General features: G+C 39.6%; 1 protein-coding gene across 14 annotated transcripts in view; it reads right to left on the bottom strand.

Annotated features, from left to right (window-relative positions):
• The window catches only part of SYNE1 (spectrin repeat containing nuclear envelope protein 1), a 419,767-nt gene that overhangs the window by 140,984 nt on the left and 259,484 nt on the right, over positions 1 to 19,299 (bottom strand). For 13 of the 14 annotated variants that reach the window (XM_057489084.1, XM_057489085.1, XM_057489094.1 and 10 more), the window contains 7 exons: positions 19,132 to 19,254; positions 18,694 to 18,876; positions 17,458 to 17,601; positions 13,927 to 14,121; positions 12,715 to 12,855; positions 7,288 to 7,455; positions 6,917 to 7,078 (listed from right to left, as the gene is read on the bottom strand). In XM_057489084.1, the coding sequence (XP_057345067.1) occupies positions 6,917 to 7,078; positions 7,288 to 7,455; positions 12,715 to 12,855; positions 13,927 to 14,121; positions 17,458 to 17,601; positions 18,694 to 18,876; positions 19,132 to 19,254 (1,116 nt within the window). The remainder of the gene's footprint in view (positions 1 to 6,916; positions 7,079 to 7,287; positions 7,456 to 12,714; positions 12,856 to 13,926; positions 14,122 to 17,457; positions 17,602 to 18,693; positions 18,877 to 19,131; positions 19,255 to 19,299) is intronic. The other variant, XM_057489092.1, reaches the window with a different exon arrangement.

Genomic DNA, 19,299 nt, shown 5'->3' with positions numbered 1-19,299 from the left:
TGTCCAAATAGCTGAGTCTCCATTGATTGAATTAGTGGCGATATTTCAGGTATGAGTTACTTCAACAGCAAACGGGGCCTACTAACCTAAATTTCAAAATGAAAGTACCAGACTGAATGTCAAGAGATTTCTGATCTTAAAACCACTTGTGTCACTAACTTAAATGAATTTGAACAGGTTAACTAATCTTTCCGGTTTTCAACAGGCTCACCCATAATCCAAAAGGGGGTTGCTCAACTATGTCTGAGCCGACATTCCTATGTGGAAAATAAAATTAATCACTTTCTTCCTTAACATGGTTTTCCCACTCCACATTTTCCTAAGTCTGAAACAGCACTGCATTTTAAATCAAAACTCATGTTACACAAGACAGGAGACATCTGTTTCTATACCATCACCCTCTCCTTATTCTCTCCTCTTACCAAGTCTAAAATTTGAAGCTTCTCAGGGCTAATTTCCAGGCCCCCTTTTATCCCTTCACAGTCTCCTCCAGGGGTCCATTCCCAAGGCTTTCAACACCTTCTAATGCTGAACACTTACAAAGATATATTCCTAACCCAGACATCTGTCCTCAACGTCAGACTTTACATTAACATATTTCATAGGTGTCTTCATCTTATTATATATAAAGCCTGTTTCCTCATCTCAGTGAAAGGTACCACCCTTCTCACTGCTGAAGCTCAAGGCCTAGGAGTCATTTTTCACACTTTCTCTCCCTTACTGGCCAAAGGATTCTACCTCCAAACTCTATCTTGTGTATCCCCTCTGCCCCACCCTAAGTCAAAGCCAGCTCTCTCTTATCTGAGCTGCTCTAATCCAGAACTGGATACCTACCTGCTATGCTCTTGTCTCTCCAGCCCACTCTTCAGGGAGTAATCAGTGAGACTTTAAGAAGGTAAATCAGATCTTCTCACTCCCCTGCCTTAAAATACCTAGCTTATTGCCTGCAAAATAAAATCCAGACTCCTCACCACAGCTGTGTGTTTTCATCCCTGCCGGGCTCCTATACCACAGTCCTTTCTCACTCAGACACTCCCGCTCCCACCTTCACTACTCCAGGACCCCCGGCTCTTTCTGGCAAACAGCATGCCGTGCTCCTGATTAACACCTATCACAATTAGACATGGGTTTTACTTCTCATTTTGTGTATTTTATGACTTGCTCTTTAGCTGGAATCTTGACAAGAGAAATTCTTATTAAGATTTGAATGGTATGGTGAAAAACAGATCCTACCCCAGGAGAGGCAACCCTGCCTTCAATTGAATAAGAACAGGCTTTATATTTGCCACTATTTCCTAGTTTCCAATGGGCCCCTATTTGCCTAATTCCCACCTCTTGCACAGGACTGTAGGCTTCACTGTAAGCACACTGCCCCCTTAGAGTGGGCTCTCAGAAAATACTAAAAAACAAAACAAAGAAAACCCCTTCTCTCTCCCTAATATCAATGTCATCATGTCCAATTGATTTTTTTAAGTAAACCATTATGTTGAAATTATGTACACCTAGAAAAATCACACAGATCTAAGCGTACAGCTCCATGAATTTTCACAAACTGCACATACTGGTGCTCCTGGCACCCAATCAAGAAACAGAACATTCCTAGGACTCTACAAGCCCCCTCGACAGCCTCCCTGTTACTACCTCCCTCCTTCGCACAGATCACTGTGGTGCTGACTTACAGACATCATAGATGACTTTTGCCTGTTTCTGAGCTCTCCGTACACGGAATCATAGATGATGCTCTGTTTTGTGTCTGGCTTCTTTCATTCCCCGTCATGATTGTGAAAGTCACTCATGTTACTGATGTAGGAAGAGATGATTATTTCATTATTGTATACAATTCCCCTGCCACATGGTTTGTGGATCTTTCCTGTGTCAGCCTTTCTAGTGGGTTCATAGTAGTATCTTATTGTAGTTTTAACTTGCATTTCCCTGATGGCTAATGAGATCAGGCACTGTTCCCTATGCTTGGTCATTTGGACGTCCTCTTTTGGGGCTGCCTGCTAAAAATGTTTGTGCATTTTTTATTGATCTTTCTTTTCTTATTGACATATAGAGTTGTTTATACATTCTGGATAGGCATGCCCGTGCTTCTTTAGGTTCTGTGACTGGAAATATCTGCTCTCATTTTGTGATGTGGTTGTCCCCTAAAAGGCAAGTGACTGCCTTTTTGGTGGCTTTTGATAAACATAAGTTCTTAATTTTACTGTGGTCTATTATATTGGTATTTTCCTTCATTGGAGAAGTTATAACTTTTGGTGTCCTATGAAACAGATCTTTGCCTATCCCAAGGTCATAAATAAACATATTCTCACATGCTAGCTTCTAAAAGAATGCCATTCAAAGTGTGGTTCATGAAATGGCATCAGTCTACAAAACATTTGTCATTGGTTCATGACCAGATAAAGATATTGTGGGTAATTAAGGAACTTTGATAGCAACTTGACGTTGGCATGATACCCAAGCAGTATTTTATTTTATTTTACTAAAATATTGGTATGTGATGGGTTAATTATATTTTTAAAAGTTTATTCATTAAAAATAATTGAGAAGCACTATTTTAAAAACCCTTTCATTTCTTTACCTTCACATTGAGATACACAATCCATCTAAATAAACTTTGTGTACAATGTAGGTAGGGGTCAAAATTCCTTTTTTTTTTTAAAATATGGATACCCAATTGACCCTACATTATTTATTGACAAAATGATTCTTTAATCTATTGCTTTGCAGTATAATTTTTTACTTATGTCAAGCATCTGTGTAAGTCTGAGTGTGCTTCTGGCTTCTAATTCTGTTCCACTGAGCCATTTGCCTGATTGTGCCAATACCACACGATCATTGTTACTACAGCTTTATGATGCTCACTCTCTGGTAGGATACATCCTTCACTTTTATTCTTTCTCATGCTTGTCTTGGTTATTCGTGGCCCTTTCCATTTTTTGATACATATTTTTCATACATTGGCAATACATTTCAGAATTAACTTGTCAATTGCCACCAAAGAACTTGCTGGAATATTTTAATAGGACTGTAATGGATTTACAGACTTATCTTGTTTGTTATATATGAAAATGTTTCTTGTTCTAAATTCTTTTCTACTACTTTTAATCATTTTTTGGCACTGCATTGCCCAAAGCATAATATTCATATTTTGGGACCGTTTTAAAGGCTTCTCCATAACTAGACTGACCTCATTGTGTCTTTTTGTGCACTGATCCTCTGTACAAGCAAGAGCCCCCTCACTATTTCACACCATGTTTGATCTCACTCTCTCCTCTGTGCCTTTCCTCACACATTTTTATATTTATAGTGCTTGCTACCCACTCCTGTTGGCACTCCAATATTTCAAAATCTGTTTCTCCCAAAAGATCTGGTAGAGTCTGCTTTTATCTACTTCCCACTACTGAACCCACAATCACATTGCCCCCCATTTTTTTTTACAAGGTGTTGGTCACCCCATCCCTAAAACAGGCTTTTCAGTCATACATTGATGAGAAAATTTGTCTTTTCCAGCTGTGCACATAGTAGGTGCTCAACACATCTAGTTGAACCAATTCTAATTCATGATAGATAAACAGGTATCAGAATCATGAAGTAACCAGGCAAAAAGAAAAAAGAAAGCCTCCTCCATAGTTCTTAACTTCAAGATTCAGGAGCTATGTTTATTGGGGGTGGGGTTTTCTTTTGGGGTAATGAAATGTTTTCAAACCACATAGAGTAGGTGGTTGAATGACATTGTGAAAGTACTAAATACCACTGAATTGTGTCCTTTTAAATGGTTAATATTATGTGCCATGAATTTCACTTCAACTAAAACAACCAAAAATATCCAGTAGTCCAGTATGTCTGCACCCCTATAACTCGGTCTCAGCTGGTAGCCAACTGCTTCTATAGGAGACGGAAATGAAATGCATGCCTTTGGGTTTCCGACTTGTGTGTATACAAGGAGGGCATGTGCATGACACTTATGTGGTTTACAGAAGCACCTGAAGCTTTCCTAAAATGGCTCATTCTCGGGAGAACATGGAGTTCATGTTTGGCTCAACACCAAAGGTAAACTGAATCTCACTGTGACTTTCAGAGCTATCTACATTGGCTTTGTTCCTTTCAAACTTTGAATTGCTGTACATACTAAAAAGAAAAACCTCAGAGTTCTGCCCCCTATCCTATATCACTTGGCTTAGTGTGGCAAAGATACCACATGCTCACAGAGCATTAGCTGATTATGATAACAAATTCCCCATCACAGAGGGCTTAGTACAAAGGACAGCCACAAGTCAGCTTATGAAAGGTATTAATGTCTTAAAATTACATACAATTTAGAGAAGATAGCAGGAAAGGAACAGCACTCCTGTCATGTAGGTCATTCAATGATTCAATCCACCTAAATTAGTAGACTTAGAGGAAAAATGTAGGTATTAGGTTAGCTCTTTAAGGAAACAGTAGTATTTCCAAGAGAGCATTGGGAAAGAAACAATAATTGAAGTGCTCTTATTAGTTTTTAGGAAATATGAAAGCATGCTGGACTTCCCCATTCACATTCAGCTGGAATTCAGAAACAGTAATTCTACAAAAGTGCCTGGAATTTTTTTAAGTACCATTCCAGAAGCTAAGAACTAATTTAGATACTGTGATACCATAAGCTTTCATGTGGGCGGCTCTGTCCCAGAATATGTAGAACTTAGGTTCAGACAGCAAAAGTAGGTCAGATGGAAGACATTAGATTTGTAATGATATGAGAAATTATACATTATTCATACTTTCCTTCCCTCTCATTAGAATATTAATATAATTGTTAAGCTCCAATGGTGAGTAATCATCATCAAATCACCTACGTCCCTCACTGTTATAATTGTCAGTATTACCTTGCCCGACCAAGACAGGGACAAAAGGCCATGTGGTTGGCTTTAATTGCAAGAAAAGTCACAGGTTCATTTCTAATTCATAATACTCAGCAATAATGTGAATTTTGAGTTTTCTCCATTGAATCCCTTGAACAGAATGATAATGTTGCTCTACAGTCGATGTTATTGTCATACTAATGCCCGAGAGGCAGGGCGGTGGCAGTGATGGGAGCTGGTCCGCATTTTCAATGAGAAACTCTGGAATGTCCAGGCAGACCACCAGGATCCTGTCTTCAGGCAGTTCCCAAATTCTTTGGGACCCAGTGAAGCATCTTCAGGAGCTGTGGCCAATCACCTGGGACACGAGGACCATGATCCTTGAACAAAGGTGGAGGTGCCCCATAAGGAAAGAGAGAGCCAATCTCTGTTCTCCTGGAACACAGGCCCCTGGTAACCTGAGCACGGGACATTCAAGTTCACTCTAATCCAGCCTTGAGGAAATCTAAGCCAATTCCTTTTGGATGCTTAAAGGGAGCTGTCATCAAATGGAGTTGTCATCTCCTGCGCCTTCAGGTTGCAGTGAGGCACAGGCGGGGGTAGAGGAGCAGCAGGGCAGACAGAGCCCCTGGAAGCATCCTGGGCTACACAGAAGCCCCTTCAGGTGACACTGAGGTGGCCAGTGATACCTGAAAACTGGAGCATCCATTACAAAGGACTGTGGTGCTCAGAGGACACCTGCATGGTAATAGGCCCCGAAGGCCTTGACTGTGCTCATCGTTCATTTGGTCGACGTAAACAAAGGTTGACTTTAATTTTATATTTTTACATTACCCTCCCTAAACTTACCAACTACGGGTGACTCTGGGATAGCAGGAAGACCCACAGAAGATAGTTTTACCAAAATAAGGCCTAAAAATGGATGCTAGCACTTTGATCTTTATCTTAAGAATTTACAAGAGTGTCAAAACCTGAAACCACTATTTCTCAATATGTTGTCTCTTGATGAAATGCTCTCATTTTTGTGTTATACTGCAAGGTCCTAATTGTAAAAAAATGCAATTTTATCTCGGACTACACATGTGATGAAGCAATGTATTCCAATGTTATCCACGGTTCCAAAACTATGAAGATTTGTAAAGTAGTGCGAAGATAAAGTCCCAAGTTTCATTTTTAAAGCTGATAAATTTCTCAATACTTGATAGATACACATTATCACATCATGCTTTTATAGCTCTTAATTTGCATCTAAAAATATCTTTCCTTTCCTTTGCCTCTTACATGGTTGTCAAGTGCTCCTGAGTTCTGGCCGGGGGCAAGTTGCATTTCCCCAAATCATGGTGACTGACTGTTCGGGTAAATGCATGCCTGGGATCCCAGTTATACCTGCTTATGCATTAACAATACACCTGATAATAATGCTAAAGCATCAACCAGATTTTAATACATGCACTTTCTTAGCATGCATTTTCAGTGGATGCATTTTTAACAACTTTCTGAGATATGTTAATGTAATCATTTCTGTTTCTCATGTAAAGCTGAAACTTTGCCTAGTTTAAATTTTTAAAAAAATTATTCAAGTCAGGGACAACAAAAGATTATGACTTTGAAGCCTTTATTCTTCAACTGCTTCTTTGCCCACTTAAGTCTGAGGGTTACTCTCTTAAGTGATAACGGGGAGGTGCTGGACATATACCAGCTGAACTTCTTAAAACATTGCCCAGAAGTACATGTGGGGTACATTTTACTCTAACAACAGTTCCCAACAAAATAACAATAATGCAACAACTGTCAGGAAATACACTTTGTATAATAAAAGTTAAAAAGCAACACAATGCAGGTAGCTTTCCTTAATTAGATTCCAGGTCAGAATTTCCTTCTTTCCCTCTGATGTCCCTCCCTGAAACAGTGGTGGAAACACCACTATTTGGAATCTTGTTTACTCTGGAAGAACTTTCACAGTTAAAAAAAAATTGTCAGTCCACTCTCCCAAACCCACGCTTGGCTGGCTGACCGGTCACAAGGTCCACCTATTTAATGATGCAGGAAACTGAAGTCATCACTATTTTTACCTGATGCTCGGCCATCTGGCTTTCTGGACTCCTGCCATGCTCTAGACTCTCACTGAGCTTCACCTCGATGGCCTCCATTTTTGTGGAGATGGCCTGGAGGGAGTCCTGGTACTTCTGCTGGCGTTCCAAAGCTTCGTAGAGTGTGCGCTGCTTCTCACTGATCTAAAGAAGAAAAGGATATTACCAAATGTTTCCTAGCTCCTTATCTTACAGATTATGACATGCTTTCCTCACTGCTTTACCTCTGTGGCCCAACAGAGGGTATTCAGCTGGGCATGGGATGTGTAACTCTATGCATGTATTTCATAAGACAATCACTAAGGTAATCAGTGTCTGGTGGGCTTAAACAATTCCACGTTGCAAAAACCTACCACATTCTTTAAGGTTTCCCAAGAACGCTGCAAATCATCTAGTTTGGCAGTGGCAGATGGCTCCAGTCCTGGTTCATAGAACTCCTGGCATGGCAACGTGCTGGGCTGAATTCTTGCGGCATCCGTCTGCAACCTCTCAGCAGACAAGGCTTGATAATAAGCAATGTCCTGTGGGTGCAAAGCAGAAGGTTAGATTCAAGAGGAAGACAAAGTGTTGGTCAACAGGCTCTGGCTACTATTTGTCATGTGCAGAAAAAGCTTGTGATTCATACCTGTCCCAGGGGACTACAAACTAATGAACTTAGCAAATTCCTGTGACAAGAAGAAAATAGTACCAAAGCATAATACAGCATAATAAAGTCTGTTTTAGAATTGTGGTTTATATATTAACAGAAGAGAACAAATTTACTAGTTTTTCAAGTTGCCAAAACTCATTCTTATTTTACAATTGGTAAAGTGGAAATACAAAGGATTTAAGTAATACACATATTTAAAGACTGATGAACTATTACGACAAAAAAAACAAAAAGAGAGAGAATCTAAATGATCTATTTCCTAAAGTGATGTTCAATGGATAAAGTTCTGAATAATTTTTAAAAGTACTTGATTTAAATAAAATTAAATTTATACAAACTCATTTTATCATACAGCCAGATCTTCAATATATTTGAGTTCCTTAGTCACAGAAATTTATCTAAATATTTTAATATTAAATAAGGGAAAATGTAATGGGGAAGTTAAAATGACTCTAAGAAACAAATAATAAAAAGGTTCCCTTCTAATCAATAAGTACACAAGAAATGATCAAAGTAAATGATGAAAAAGTAGGCTTCTGAAATTTTTTAAGACTTTCTTGGGTTATAGGTGTCACTGCAAATTATATTAGTATTGATAATGGAATCTACTGTATCAAGACATACAACCCATGTATTTTCAATTGTTTCTGTGGATATTTATCTGTATATTAATAGAAATCGAATTGAGGAGTAATGTTTATATTCTGGGAACTGCTTTTATAACGTTCACGACTTTTGCAGTTGTCATGTCGAAGATAATGTTCAGTTAAAATACCTGAGCCTTATTAATAACACCATCTTGGTACAAAGTACTGAAGAAGACCCCAGTCATCTGAGAGACGCAGGTGGCAGCAGGAAGGGGCCTGATGTTTGGGAGTCCAGGAGGGCAGATCCAGGCTTGTGTAGTAGAATGAGATCAGACAGGAGTCTGACACCTGAGATCCCAGTTGAAAATTCTCCTAAGCAGCTACAGAATTGAAGCAATCACTCACGTCGCATGCACTGGTTCTCTGAGCTACAACACTGGGTGCTTCTGAGGATTATATGAAGTCATCTTTGAGTGGCCATAAGACCTTCTACCTATTTTACTGTTGTTGCTGCTGAAGCTTCCAGATAAGTCCCAACATTTATTGATGACGTCGGAACATGGAGAACATGGAGAATGGTTCTGCTTCATTCCTAACCCGGTCACCATGCTGAGCAGATGACTCCAGTGTCCCCAAGCCCTTGATCTGCTCACGTCCACTCATCTTCACCCACTGCCACCCCAATCCTGTCCACCTAAAAGACAGCCTGCCATCACTGAACTGGTTCACCCAAGTGTACTTCCAGCTGTGTCTAAAGCTACTTGAAGCCCTCCTCTTACCAATACCTTTGTTTCTTTTGCACTTTTAACCTATTTCACTCACTTGGAAAACCCCAACAAGGTCTCAATCCAACGGTACTTTCTAGAGTGCATACTTGTGCACATGTGTGTGCATATAACATGCACAAATTGAAAATTGAGGAGACACTTCTGCAATCTCAAATTTCCAAGTCTGTCTATATTTAGACTCACTTTTATCTTATACTTGCCATTTGCCTTGATGACTGATAGCCCTTCCAGCTCTCCCTAAGTCCCACCTGTCTTTGCTTTTTTTAGGACTTTGACCCATGAATATCCTCTCCCTCTCCCTCTCCTTCTGTATTGACTTTCTCCTCGCATATAAATAGACTCAAGTGTTTGCATTCTGAGAACATCTACACACACTCTTTCTTTTTTGAATCTTTTCTTGCAGGCTATCACATATTAGATAAGTCCACAAATCACAATGTGATGGATCATCACACCTGAATGCAGTTAAAATCATCATTTCTTCCATGTTTCTCTTTCACTTCATAATCCAACTTCTGAACATGGTACTTTACCACCGATATTGCTCACTTCCTCAGCCTCAACCTATTCCAAATGCCCAATCGGGCTTTGCTCCTAATGACTCTCTTCTGTGAAATAAAATGATTCAGCCCTTCTTTTGCTTGCCTCTTGGTAGCATTCAATACCACTGGCCATCCCTTCTTGAAAACACTTCCTATTTAATCTGCCTGTTCTCCCAGCTCTCTAGTCAGTCAATCTTTCTTTTTTTAGTTTGTTTCTTCCACTTGGTCTTAAATATTGATGCATTTATAATCTCCAGACCCATGTATTCATTTTACATGGATATCCCACAGGCTCTTCCAACTGAACAGTTCCCAAAAGAACACCCAGGATAAATGAATTAAGGAAAAAAAGATAAGTGTTATCCATTTTTCAATAAATGGAACTTCCATTCACTGAAGCTATAAGCTTGGGATTTACTCTCTATTTCTTCTCTCCCTATCACCTACTGCTTATGTAAGGATGAGTCCTACTGACCCATCCTCTTGCCACAGCACTGGTCCAACTTCCTGCCTTTTAAACAGGAATGACAGCTGCTGGTTCCTAAAAAGCATTTGAAAATACATTACCTTTTGTAGATGGACAATTTGGATCTATATGAGGACTAGATTCAGTGAAATAAAACCATCAATCCTTTAACTACTAAATAAAGGCACTATGTGCTATTGTGAGGATCACCCCAGAAATATGTATCTCATTGCTTATGTGCCTACGTTCTGTGCCTGACCTATATCCAGTGGATTCCTAAGGAAATAAATTTGGAAAACCATGGCTATTACTTCATTAGCATTTTTCAGCATAAAGAGTACTTTTGCGATTAATGTAACATTTAATTTTTACAAGTAAATGGTCACTGAAGGAGTTTCCACCTTAGAGGAGGAAGAGCTGGGACGCATCCTGAGCTTTTTACTGGGAGCTCAGTGCTCTCGCCATTACGCTATCACACTTTTCAAACCTCTGCGTCTCTCAGCTCTTACATGCAGTCCAAGTCTTCCCTCACTTCTAACTGGATCAAGATCCCAGAGCAAATTCTGGGGTTGCCTTATTTCCACCCACAAGAAAGCTAAATTGCTATCGCATTTCAGCTAATAGCTACTGTCAGAGACAGAACACATTGACTGTGGGGGATCAGTTAGTTATATAATAGAGATCTACTTACAAAGCAGCAAGCACAAAATCTTTTTTTTAACAGTTATTGTATAAAGCAGTTATATTTGGCTGCTGCTTGTAAGAGTTGTGCACATTCTGTACAGCCTTTTGTGTCTGAAAAACTGGAACTTATGGGGATTCTAAATGTTCCTTAGTTCCAAGAAAACATTTTGTGAATCTAACACATCACTGGCCATGCTGTACTATTTGTCCATTTCCTTTCATTACTGTATAAGAGTAATATGCGGCCACAATGATGGGGTTGATTTGTTTGAGCCACACAGAGCAAAAAAATACATTTGCTTTTTAATGGCTTCCTCTGGTAAAGCTGTCTGACAGCAACTAAAGAAATTTTTTTCCCCCTAATTTGCTGAATCACATTTAAGCGCTTTAACAATGTGATGTAAAATGAAGTTTTCTTATGATGGAAGGAGGCATGTCAAAATGGGACTTAAAACGAGGAAAATAATCATAATTGTAGGATTTGATTGTGTCACTTAAAGTTATGTTAAAAACATTTGCATATTTTATCATTTAAGGGCACTTTGACATGTACACAGAAAGACACACTACATGAAGTGGCATGGAGACATAACTTTAGGAAAGGGATATTCTTCCCACAGTTATTAGTCAGTGTTTATTGATCAAATTGAAAAATTTAAGAACCTTAAATGTACTATACAGGATAAATGTTTTTCCTATACAATAAACAGCTGACTATAGCCATATTTCTGATTCTAATAACATCTGTGACCACAAGGAAGGAGACATCATCAAAGAATGAGTAATACTTCACTTAAAATCAGAATTTGTAGAGGAGTTTCCTCAATCCCTTAGAGCCAGCACCCTGAACTTCTCCTTTTATGTTTTTTAATTCCTTCTCATCACTTTTGTTATTATTCATCCCACATCCACCTTTCTGTCTAGATTATAAGGTTTTGAAGGCCAAGGCCACTGCTTTCTTCTTCTTTGCTACACATCAGGGACCCAGCACAAGATTTCATGCCAAGGAGGTGCTCAGAATACATCTGTTGAATGGCTGAATTGAAAACTTTCCTAGAGCTATTCAGACTTTTTCCAAGGAAATTGTTTTATCTTAGGGTTTCATCAATCTCATTTTCCCTTATCGGTGGGGGCAGGAGGGTTCTCTTTATCACAGAAACACTATTTTGAATGTTCCTGCTTCAAAATTAAAATAACATGACTGATTTGTAATATGCTTAAAGAATATTTGCTGTTTAATGCCTCTTCCTTGAAAATAAATCCCAACTTCTTTGAGCCCTTATGCAATTTCATAGTAATGTAATTAAAAATTTAGTTATTTTGGCTAAAGGGAAAAAAAAGAAAGTATTACTTAACATGCATTGAAATTTCTTTGGCTATTGTAAAAGCATCTTTTGATATCTCCTCAAGTTTTCATGAAAACTTTTTGACACTTAATTTAGTATAACCTGTATTTAATATAATGTACACTAACAAGCACCTTATAACAACAACATATCATCCTCATTTTATAGGAAATGAAATTTAAGATTATTGACAGGTAAGTAAGAAAATTTAAGTCTACTTAGACATTCCGGTATATGTACTGGCAGACACCCCTTAAATTGGTTGACAACTAGTAAATAAAGAGCAAGTATATATAATATGGTGAACAGAAATTTTCCATCTTCAAAATCTAAGCTGCTGAGTGTCAAAACTATGTTGAATGAATGTTATAATAGCAAAAGATCATGGTATTGTGACACAAACATTTCATTTTCTGTTAGGATGCAGTACTCCACTACAGATAGATGTTAGAAACTAAAGACATAATGCTTTAATGCTTTATGGCTTCTCCAGCTATAATTTCCGTGGCCTAATTTTTGCTCATCTTATTGCCAGCAGCCCGGGAGCAGAGCTGAGGCAGCAGTGGTCTCAGGTGACATTCAGAGTTTGTGCAATTATTACACCTAACGGTGTGTCTCTCAAGGCCTAAGATGCAAACCCAGTGTCTAATAAGAACAGGGAATGGAGTCCTGCACTCATCCAGAGATCAGGGCTAGAGGAATGCTAAATGGATGGTACCTGGTTGACAGAAGCATCTGTATTGGCCACAGGTGAAGGGGAGCGACAGGCAGGTGGAGAGGAAATCTCACTGTTGGTTCCCTCCTCCCCAGACTCCTCAGTGACAGGTGACAGCAAAGTGTGACAGCGACCAGCAGTCATCTATCACATAAAATGCACCCCAAAGGACATGAAAATCAGTTAGCTATATTAACAAACACCTGGTAAGGCACAGGTCAAAACAGAGATAATTATATAACAAAGGTTAGAATTACTGAAACCCAAATTTACATACAAATTCAGTGTAAGTATTTATGTTTTGCTCTCAAATGACTATGACTTAAGGAATCATCTGTAAAACAAACAGGGCAGGGGAGTGCATATCACATTAAAGAGTTTTGCTGCTGATTAAATATTTATTTTCCTCTTCTTGATTGTGTCTTTATAAATAAGTAGAAAAATCATGCAAATGAGGGAAGTGGTCTGTGAAATAAAGCTTTATCTTTCGTGGACATCTCAAATTTCAAATATTCTAGAGAGGTAAATGCACACAACGTAACATATTGACAAGATTCCAGGTATGGTTACAGACTATGTGAGGCACAGCACACGTGTGTGGAAATAGCTCTGGAAATCATTGTGGTTAGCAAAATAGTTTGTGCATTTTAGATACAAAGTGTTGGGGAAGTAATGTTGCAGAATAGCAATTAATGTAACTTATTTTAATCCAAGGCTAAACTTGGGATTGTCTGTTTTCTTATTTTTCTCATAATAGCTTTTCTTCGATATTTTATTAAACATATACAACAGAATACATAAACCTATCTAGTCACCCAATGTTTTAGTATGGAAAACACACATAAAATATATACAGCATGATTCTCCCAGGGCTCAGATAACTAGAGAGCTATGCAAGGAAATGTTTTTGCAGCTCAGAGCCTCTCAGTAGCATTGCTAAATTATAAACAAATGCCGCGCCGACCTTCAGCATGTTAAGCAATTCAGCAGTCTCAAGCAAATAGCTTCATTTCAGCTGTCACTGTTTACAGTGTCAAAGGCTGGCCTTGGCCCAGATGTAGGCAGAGACTTGAGACTTCCTGAGTTCTAATCTGCAAGCCCAGGCGCTGATCCCTAAGATCAGCCCCGGAGAGGGAACCTGGGGCCACCAGCCAGGGGGACAGTCGGTGGAGAGCGGGGCGGCGCCCAGCCCAGCCGGCCTGGCCCCTTCCTTACCATGACCACGGAGGGGTGGGCCGAGGTCGCGGGGAGGAGCTCCCCGCGCAGGTCCTCCGGCGCCTCCGCCAGCCCCTCCACCTCGGTCACCGTCAGCAGCATGGTGGCGTGCCTGGCCTTCATCGTCAGCATCTTGCACTTGGAGTTGAGGGAGGCGATCTGCTCCTGGTAGCCCTTTATTTTTCGAGCCAGCTCCTGAGGAAACATTCCCCCAACCGTGTCAGAGCAGCATCAAAAGGAAACCGAACTAGCGCTCATCTTCCTCCGGGGCTGGCCAATGAAATCACAGGGCTGCGCCCAGGGCGGCGGGAGGCAGGATGTGGACTGCGCTGCGGCGCGGGGCGGGGAGCGCGGTGCCGGGCGCGGGGAGCTTGCGCTGAGCCCGGGCCTTCGGGCCGGCCGGCCGGCTCCGCAGGCCTCGGGAGCTTAACGTACCCTGCAGCCCTGGCGAGTTTCCTTAAAATGCCTCCAGAATCTGAAAGTGCCAGATGGTTCCTGCCATGGAAATTAGGTCACGTGGTGACGAAAACTACAAAAAATGCCATGATCGGCTCTTAACATATTGAATATATCAAATGGAGCAGTCATTTGGGACAGAGGCATAAAGTAAACTGCTGGTCCATTCCTGTGACCCCAGGGAGCTGTTTTTTTTTTTTTTTGTAGACAAGGTAAATATTACATATAGAACCCTAATTTTGTATGCAGATTACTCCCCAAATAACATTCTGTACCATCATAGAACTTGCCCTCACATACTCCATCATGCCGCAAATGTTTCTGATTCTTCAGGCTAGAGCTTTGAACTGAAGTTCAGTTCAAACAGAATGGCTTTTACATGCATTTGTTGTTGAAAAAAGTTGCTTTGTGAGATAGAGGTTGTAAAACTTATACCAACAGCTTATTGAAAATGCATTCTGGACAGCTCACAACTCTTACAAACTCTAAAATAATTAAAATGCTTGGTAACATGAATACAAAACCATTTACTTCTTCTATTCCTTTTATTTGGCTTCTTTGCCTGAAAAGCTGACACTTAGTGTTTGCACAGAACATATTTTGTGACAGACATTAAATGTCAATGTCTTTAAAACGACAGTGTGTATATACATAGATATAAACATGCACATAGACAAGATGCATGCATGTACGCATCTATGGATACACACTGTCATTTTAAAGATGTTGACTGACATTCAATGAGCTCTGAAATTCAGAAACAAAATGACAAAAATAACAAAATGGTATGTATGTGTGTATATGTGCATGTGTATGTATCCATGCATATATGCACAATACAGGTACCATTTTGCCATTGTCATTTTGTTTATCTGCTCTCAAACACAACTGACTAAGTGGAAGGGAGAATAATCCAGCAGAAGTCAGCCAGCAGACTGTTCTTGGAATCAAGTACAATACAGCAATTTTTAAAGCAAAGATTTAAAAGGTAGAAATCATTACTTAAAATTTTGGAACTGCAGATACTTAACCTAATAGGGTTTTTAAAACAGTAGTTAAATAGCTATTTATTATGTTTGGCCTTGTGCCTAGCACATGGGTACTTTATTACCATTAGGTAACATGCACATGTAGAAGACATCCGCCAGTCGCTGGGTGCCTTGAATTCTCCACTTTTCATAGGACAAATCACTAAGTCTTCTTACAATGGTTTGCCCCCCACCCCCAGGGTAGATTTGGGACTCAGCACATTCCTTCCTGGGTTTGTTTTAGGCATACAATGAGCCTCACGTGGGACTATATCAGTATTAATATGAAAATGGATTCTCAATTGCATGACAAAACTTAGAAATGTCCACACAGGTTTTTAGAACTGAGAGGAGAAAATGTGACAAAATGATCAGATCCTGAACCGGAGGCAGGAGGGCAGTCCACGGCTGACTGCGCGGGCAGTGACCACCACCGACTGCGCGGGCAGTGACCACCGCCGACTGTGCTGCCGGCCAGCTCTGCGGCCTTGGGCAAGTCACAGACTTTCTTGGCCCATCATTTCTTTCTGTTTGACAGTGAGGTAGCCCACATAGTTTCTGCAGCAGTAGAAAAATCACAGAATTTGGAGCCACGGATAGCAGATTAGAATCTGGTTTCTATCAGTTACAAGATTTGGGAGCTCAGAAAGTCATGGAGAAAAAAAAAATCATTGTTTTTTTACTTATCAGTAAAATGGAGATGATAAAAAATAATTCCTACCTCACAGAGTTGTTATAAAATGTTATAACGTAAAAACCTTATAAACTGTTTTAAAAAATACAAAATGAAAAACTGTAGTAATAATTATTGTGCTTCCAGACAATATTTAAAAGGAGTATTTTCTGTACTATGATAGAAAGTTGTTACAACAAAACTCTGGTTCTTACAAAATGGGATTAAAAAGAGTTTCAAAGTAACTTTGTAACATATAGTCTGAGTTATATAAACAACTTTATTTCAAAATATTTGCATATATTTTCATTTACCAGTGGCTTGTGAGAAATGATTAACATAAATGATATCTACAGTATAGAGTCAAGTAAGTGAGAGATTTATTTACATTATTTTGTAAATCACATAAGTGATTGATGCATTTGATGTATTAAGAAATTAAAGAATTGCTTTTGGAGGGGGTGGGGGCGTGGTAAGATTTTTGCATCCTTAAAAGGCAACAATTAAATCTTCTGACCACTTCACTATAATATTTGGTTTGGAAAAAAAGTTTGTTTTTTCATGACAACAAAGTTAAAATAGAGCAGACTGAAGAATAAACTAAATGTCCATCCTTGGTACAGAGAAATAAAACCTCTTCCCTGCCATCACATACCAAAATTCATGATGCTATGATCAAGCACCCAAAGGAAAGAGTAACTGTGACCTATGTAGGAACTGACAGATCAGGTCATCTGCTAAATGTCAATGGACTCAAACACTCAAGGTCTATGACCTCTGACACCATGTCTGCAGAAGGCATGTCCGCGTCCTGAGGTCATAGGATGCCAAAGGTAAGAGAAAAGAGGCCCATTTGAAAATGGGGAAGATGCTAACAGGTACAATCTGGAAATGAACAAAACAAACAGCACCAACCGTTCTCTGATTTTGACGAAAGGACCTAAACTAGCCTATATTTAAAAGAGCAACAAACTTCTTTTTAATGTGAAATATCCCTTCATTTTAAAAAGGACGATCAAAGCAGCAAGGCTTTGAACATTGCTGTTTCTTGTGGGCTTTCCATATAGGGAGTCAAGTGTGTTTGGGTGTATTAACTGTGAGAGGTCTAGGCACAGAAGACAGGTGATGGGTCCCCGTTGAGATATGTCATGAACAATGCAGAGAGGTTTTGGAATCAAGGGGAAGTTTCATGCTACTGGGTCTTAGAAAGGATCAGCAAAAATAGCCCTTAAAATGCAAAGAGAGCCAAGAAAAGCTACTTGAGAACTGAACAACACATTACGTGCCAGACGGGGAAAAGCTTTCTCTTTCTTTCCCTGGAAACCAGTCAAGCCAGCGTCCTGACCATAACACGTGTTTATGTTCCTGTCTTACCTCATGACGAGAAATCTGGGCTTGCAGCTCCTGGATGTTACTGGTGGCCACAGGCTTATCCTCAATCTCTCTGTGAGCTCCTTCTATGAGCTCCTGCAGGTGCTGCATTTCTTGTTCATATTGTTCATATTGCACCACAGCCTCCTTTGAAAGAACACACACACATACAAATGATCATCTTTCCATATCAATAACTGGGTAAGCGATTCTGTGCAGCTATCTGCTAAACTAGGACTAACTCCTATATACGTGGTGTGTCTAGGGGACAAAAAATGATGAGTAGAATCCCTAGGTGATTCAAATCCTCAACACTGTTCAGTTATTTTAGAGCCTTCTCTCTAAAATATTTGCCAACGTTATTGATGGATTCGAAATATTTAAGTGGCTAGATCCTCTCTCTATTCCCCATTCATATTGGGCTGAAGATGGCAGTGTCATGGTCACAGCATGGTGGGAAGCAGTATGAAAAACATGATTATTTTATTTTTCCATCTAAGAAATATTGAATATATGTGTAAGGCATTCAGTTAAGGGCTGAGTAGAGGACTGAAAATAAAAATGAATTAAGCATGGCTTCTATCCTCAGAAATGTACTGTCCAGCAAATTATAAGACAATGCAAGGAGCAAGGATAATTGACAGACTATTAGCTATTGAATCAGAGGATAGGATAGGTATGCAATTTTTTGATAAAGCAGGAGATATATCAGTTGAAAGCAATTAGGAGGGTGTCATTTCTTCCTAGTCAATGATTTTTCTCTTACTGGGTGAATTTCTGAAGCTAAGAGTTACACTTGGATGTACTCAGGCAAGAAAATATATTTAATGCTTCAATGAGCTGAAATACAGCTAGCCTATATTACAGAATTCTTTTTTTGTAAAGTCATATTACAAGGTTCTAGGTGATTCTCAGGTGCATAATAAGAAAATATGTGATTGAATATAAAATTAATTTTTATAAAAGTTGTTCTTCACACACAAAAAATAATCGCTAAGAGAGAGTTTTCACCAAAGGATATCTTTTATCAAGCTTTCCCCAGGCTTTGGAGGGTGATCCCAATGACAGCATTTCATCCTTTGTTTTATATACCACAACAATCTGTCAGATTTAACACTCGGGATGTGTTTTGATGGCTGGGCCCACACAATACTAAGAAAAGAAGCCCATGACTCATTTGCTATTGGTTTGTGGGCGTGGGGACCGCCTGCAGACCCTGGCTGGTATGGCTGCACGTGCCTGCGTGGCGTTGCACTGCTGGATCGCTGAATGCTGCAAGCGGCTGGCCTCTTCCTGCAGGCACAGAGCAGCGTGGCAAAGCGGCAGGCTGGCGACCACGTCCGCGGGGATCCGGAGCGTGCTTTGGCAGATCTGTACCATGTGGACCTTCGGCTTGAGCGACTCCATCTCAGACAACAAATGCTGAAAATGCAACTTTATATTTTACATTTCATGAAATATTTAAAATGTTTATACTTCAGGAGTTTAATTCATAAGTAAGAGACAGTTACAGAATTACAGCTCTGTCCCCAAGGGATAAACATTTTCCAAAGACTACTTTTTGAAACAATGCCTCTAGTGCTAAGAATATAACTAAGTTTAGAAATCGCGTTTCCTAACTACTCTCTTATTTTAATACAGCTCCCCACTTATTTCCCCTGAATTACTTTTGCTTACCTGTCGATGAGAGAGTTGCTCCTTGAGACTAAGACGTCCAACTTCTGGAGAAGTCAGGGTTGTGTGGGCTTGCTCCAAAGCAACTTGTAAGTTTCTTAGCTCTGTTTCAAATTTTTTCATATCCTGCAGAGTAAAATCGATGTGAATGTCTATATATTAGCACTTGAA

This window comes from Manis pentadactyla, chromosome 12 (genome assembly GCF_030020395.1).
Source record: "Manis pentadactyla isolate mManPen7 chromosome 12, mManPen7.hap1, whole genome shotgun sequence".
In the NCBI taxonomy this organism is placed as follows: domain Eukaryota; kingdom Metazoa; phylum Chordata; class Mammalia; order Pholidota; family Manidae; genus Manis; species Manis pentadactyla.
The sequence above is the reverse complement of the archived record's forward strand: the minus strand, read 5'-3'. Positions and strand labels throughout refer to the sequence as shown.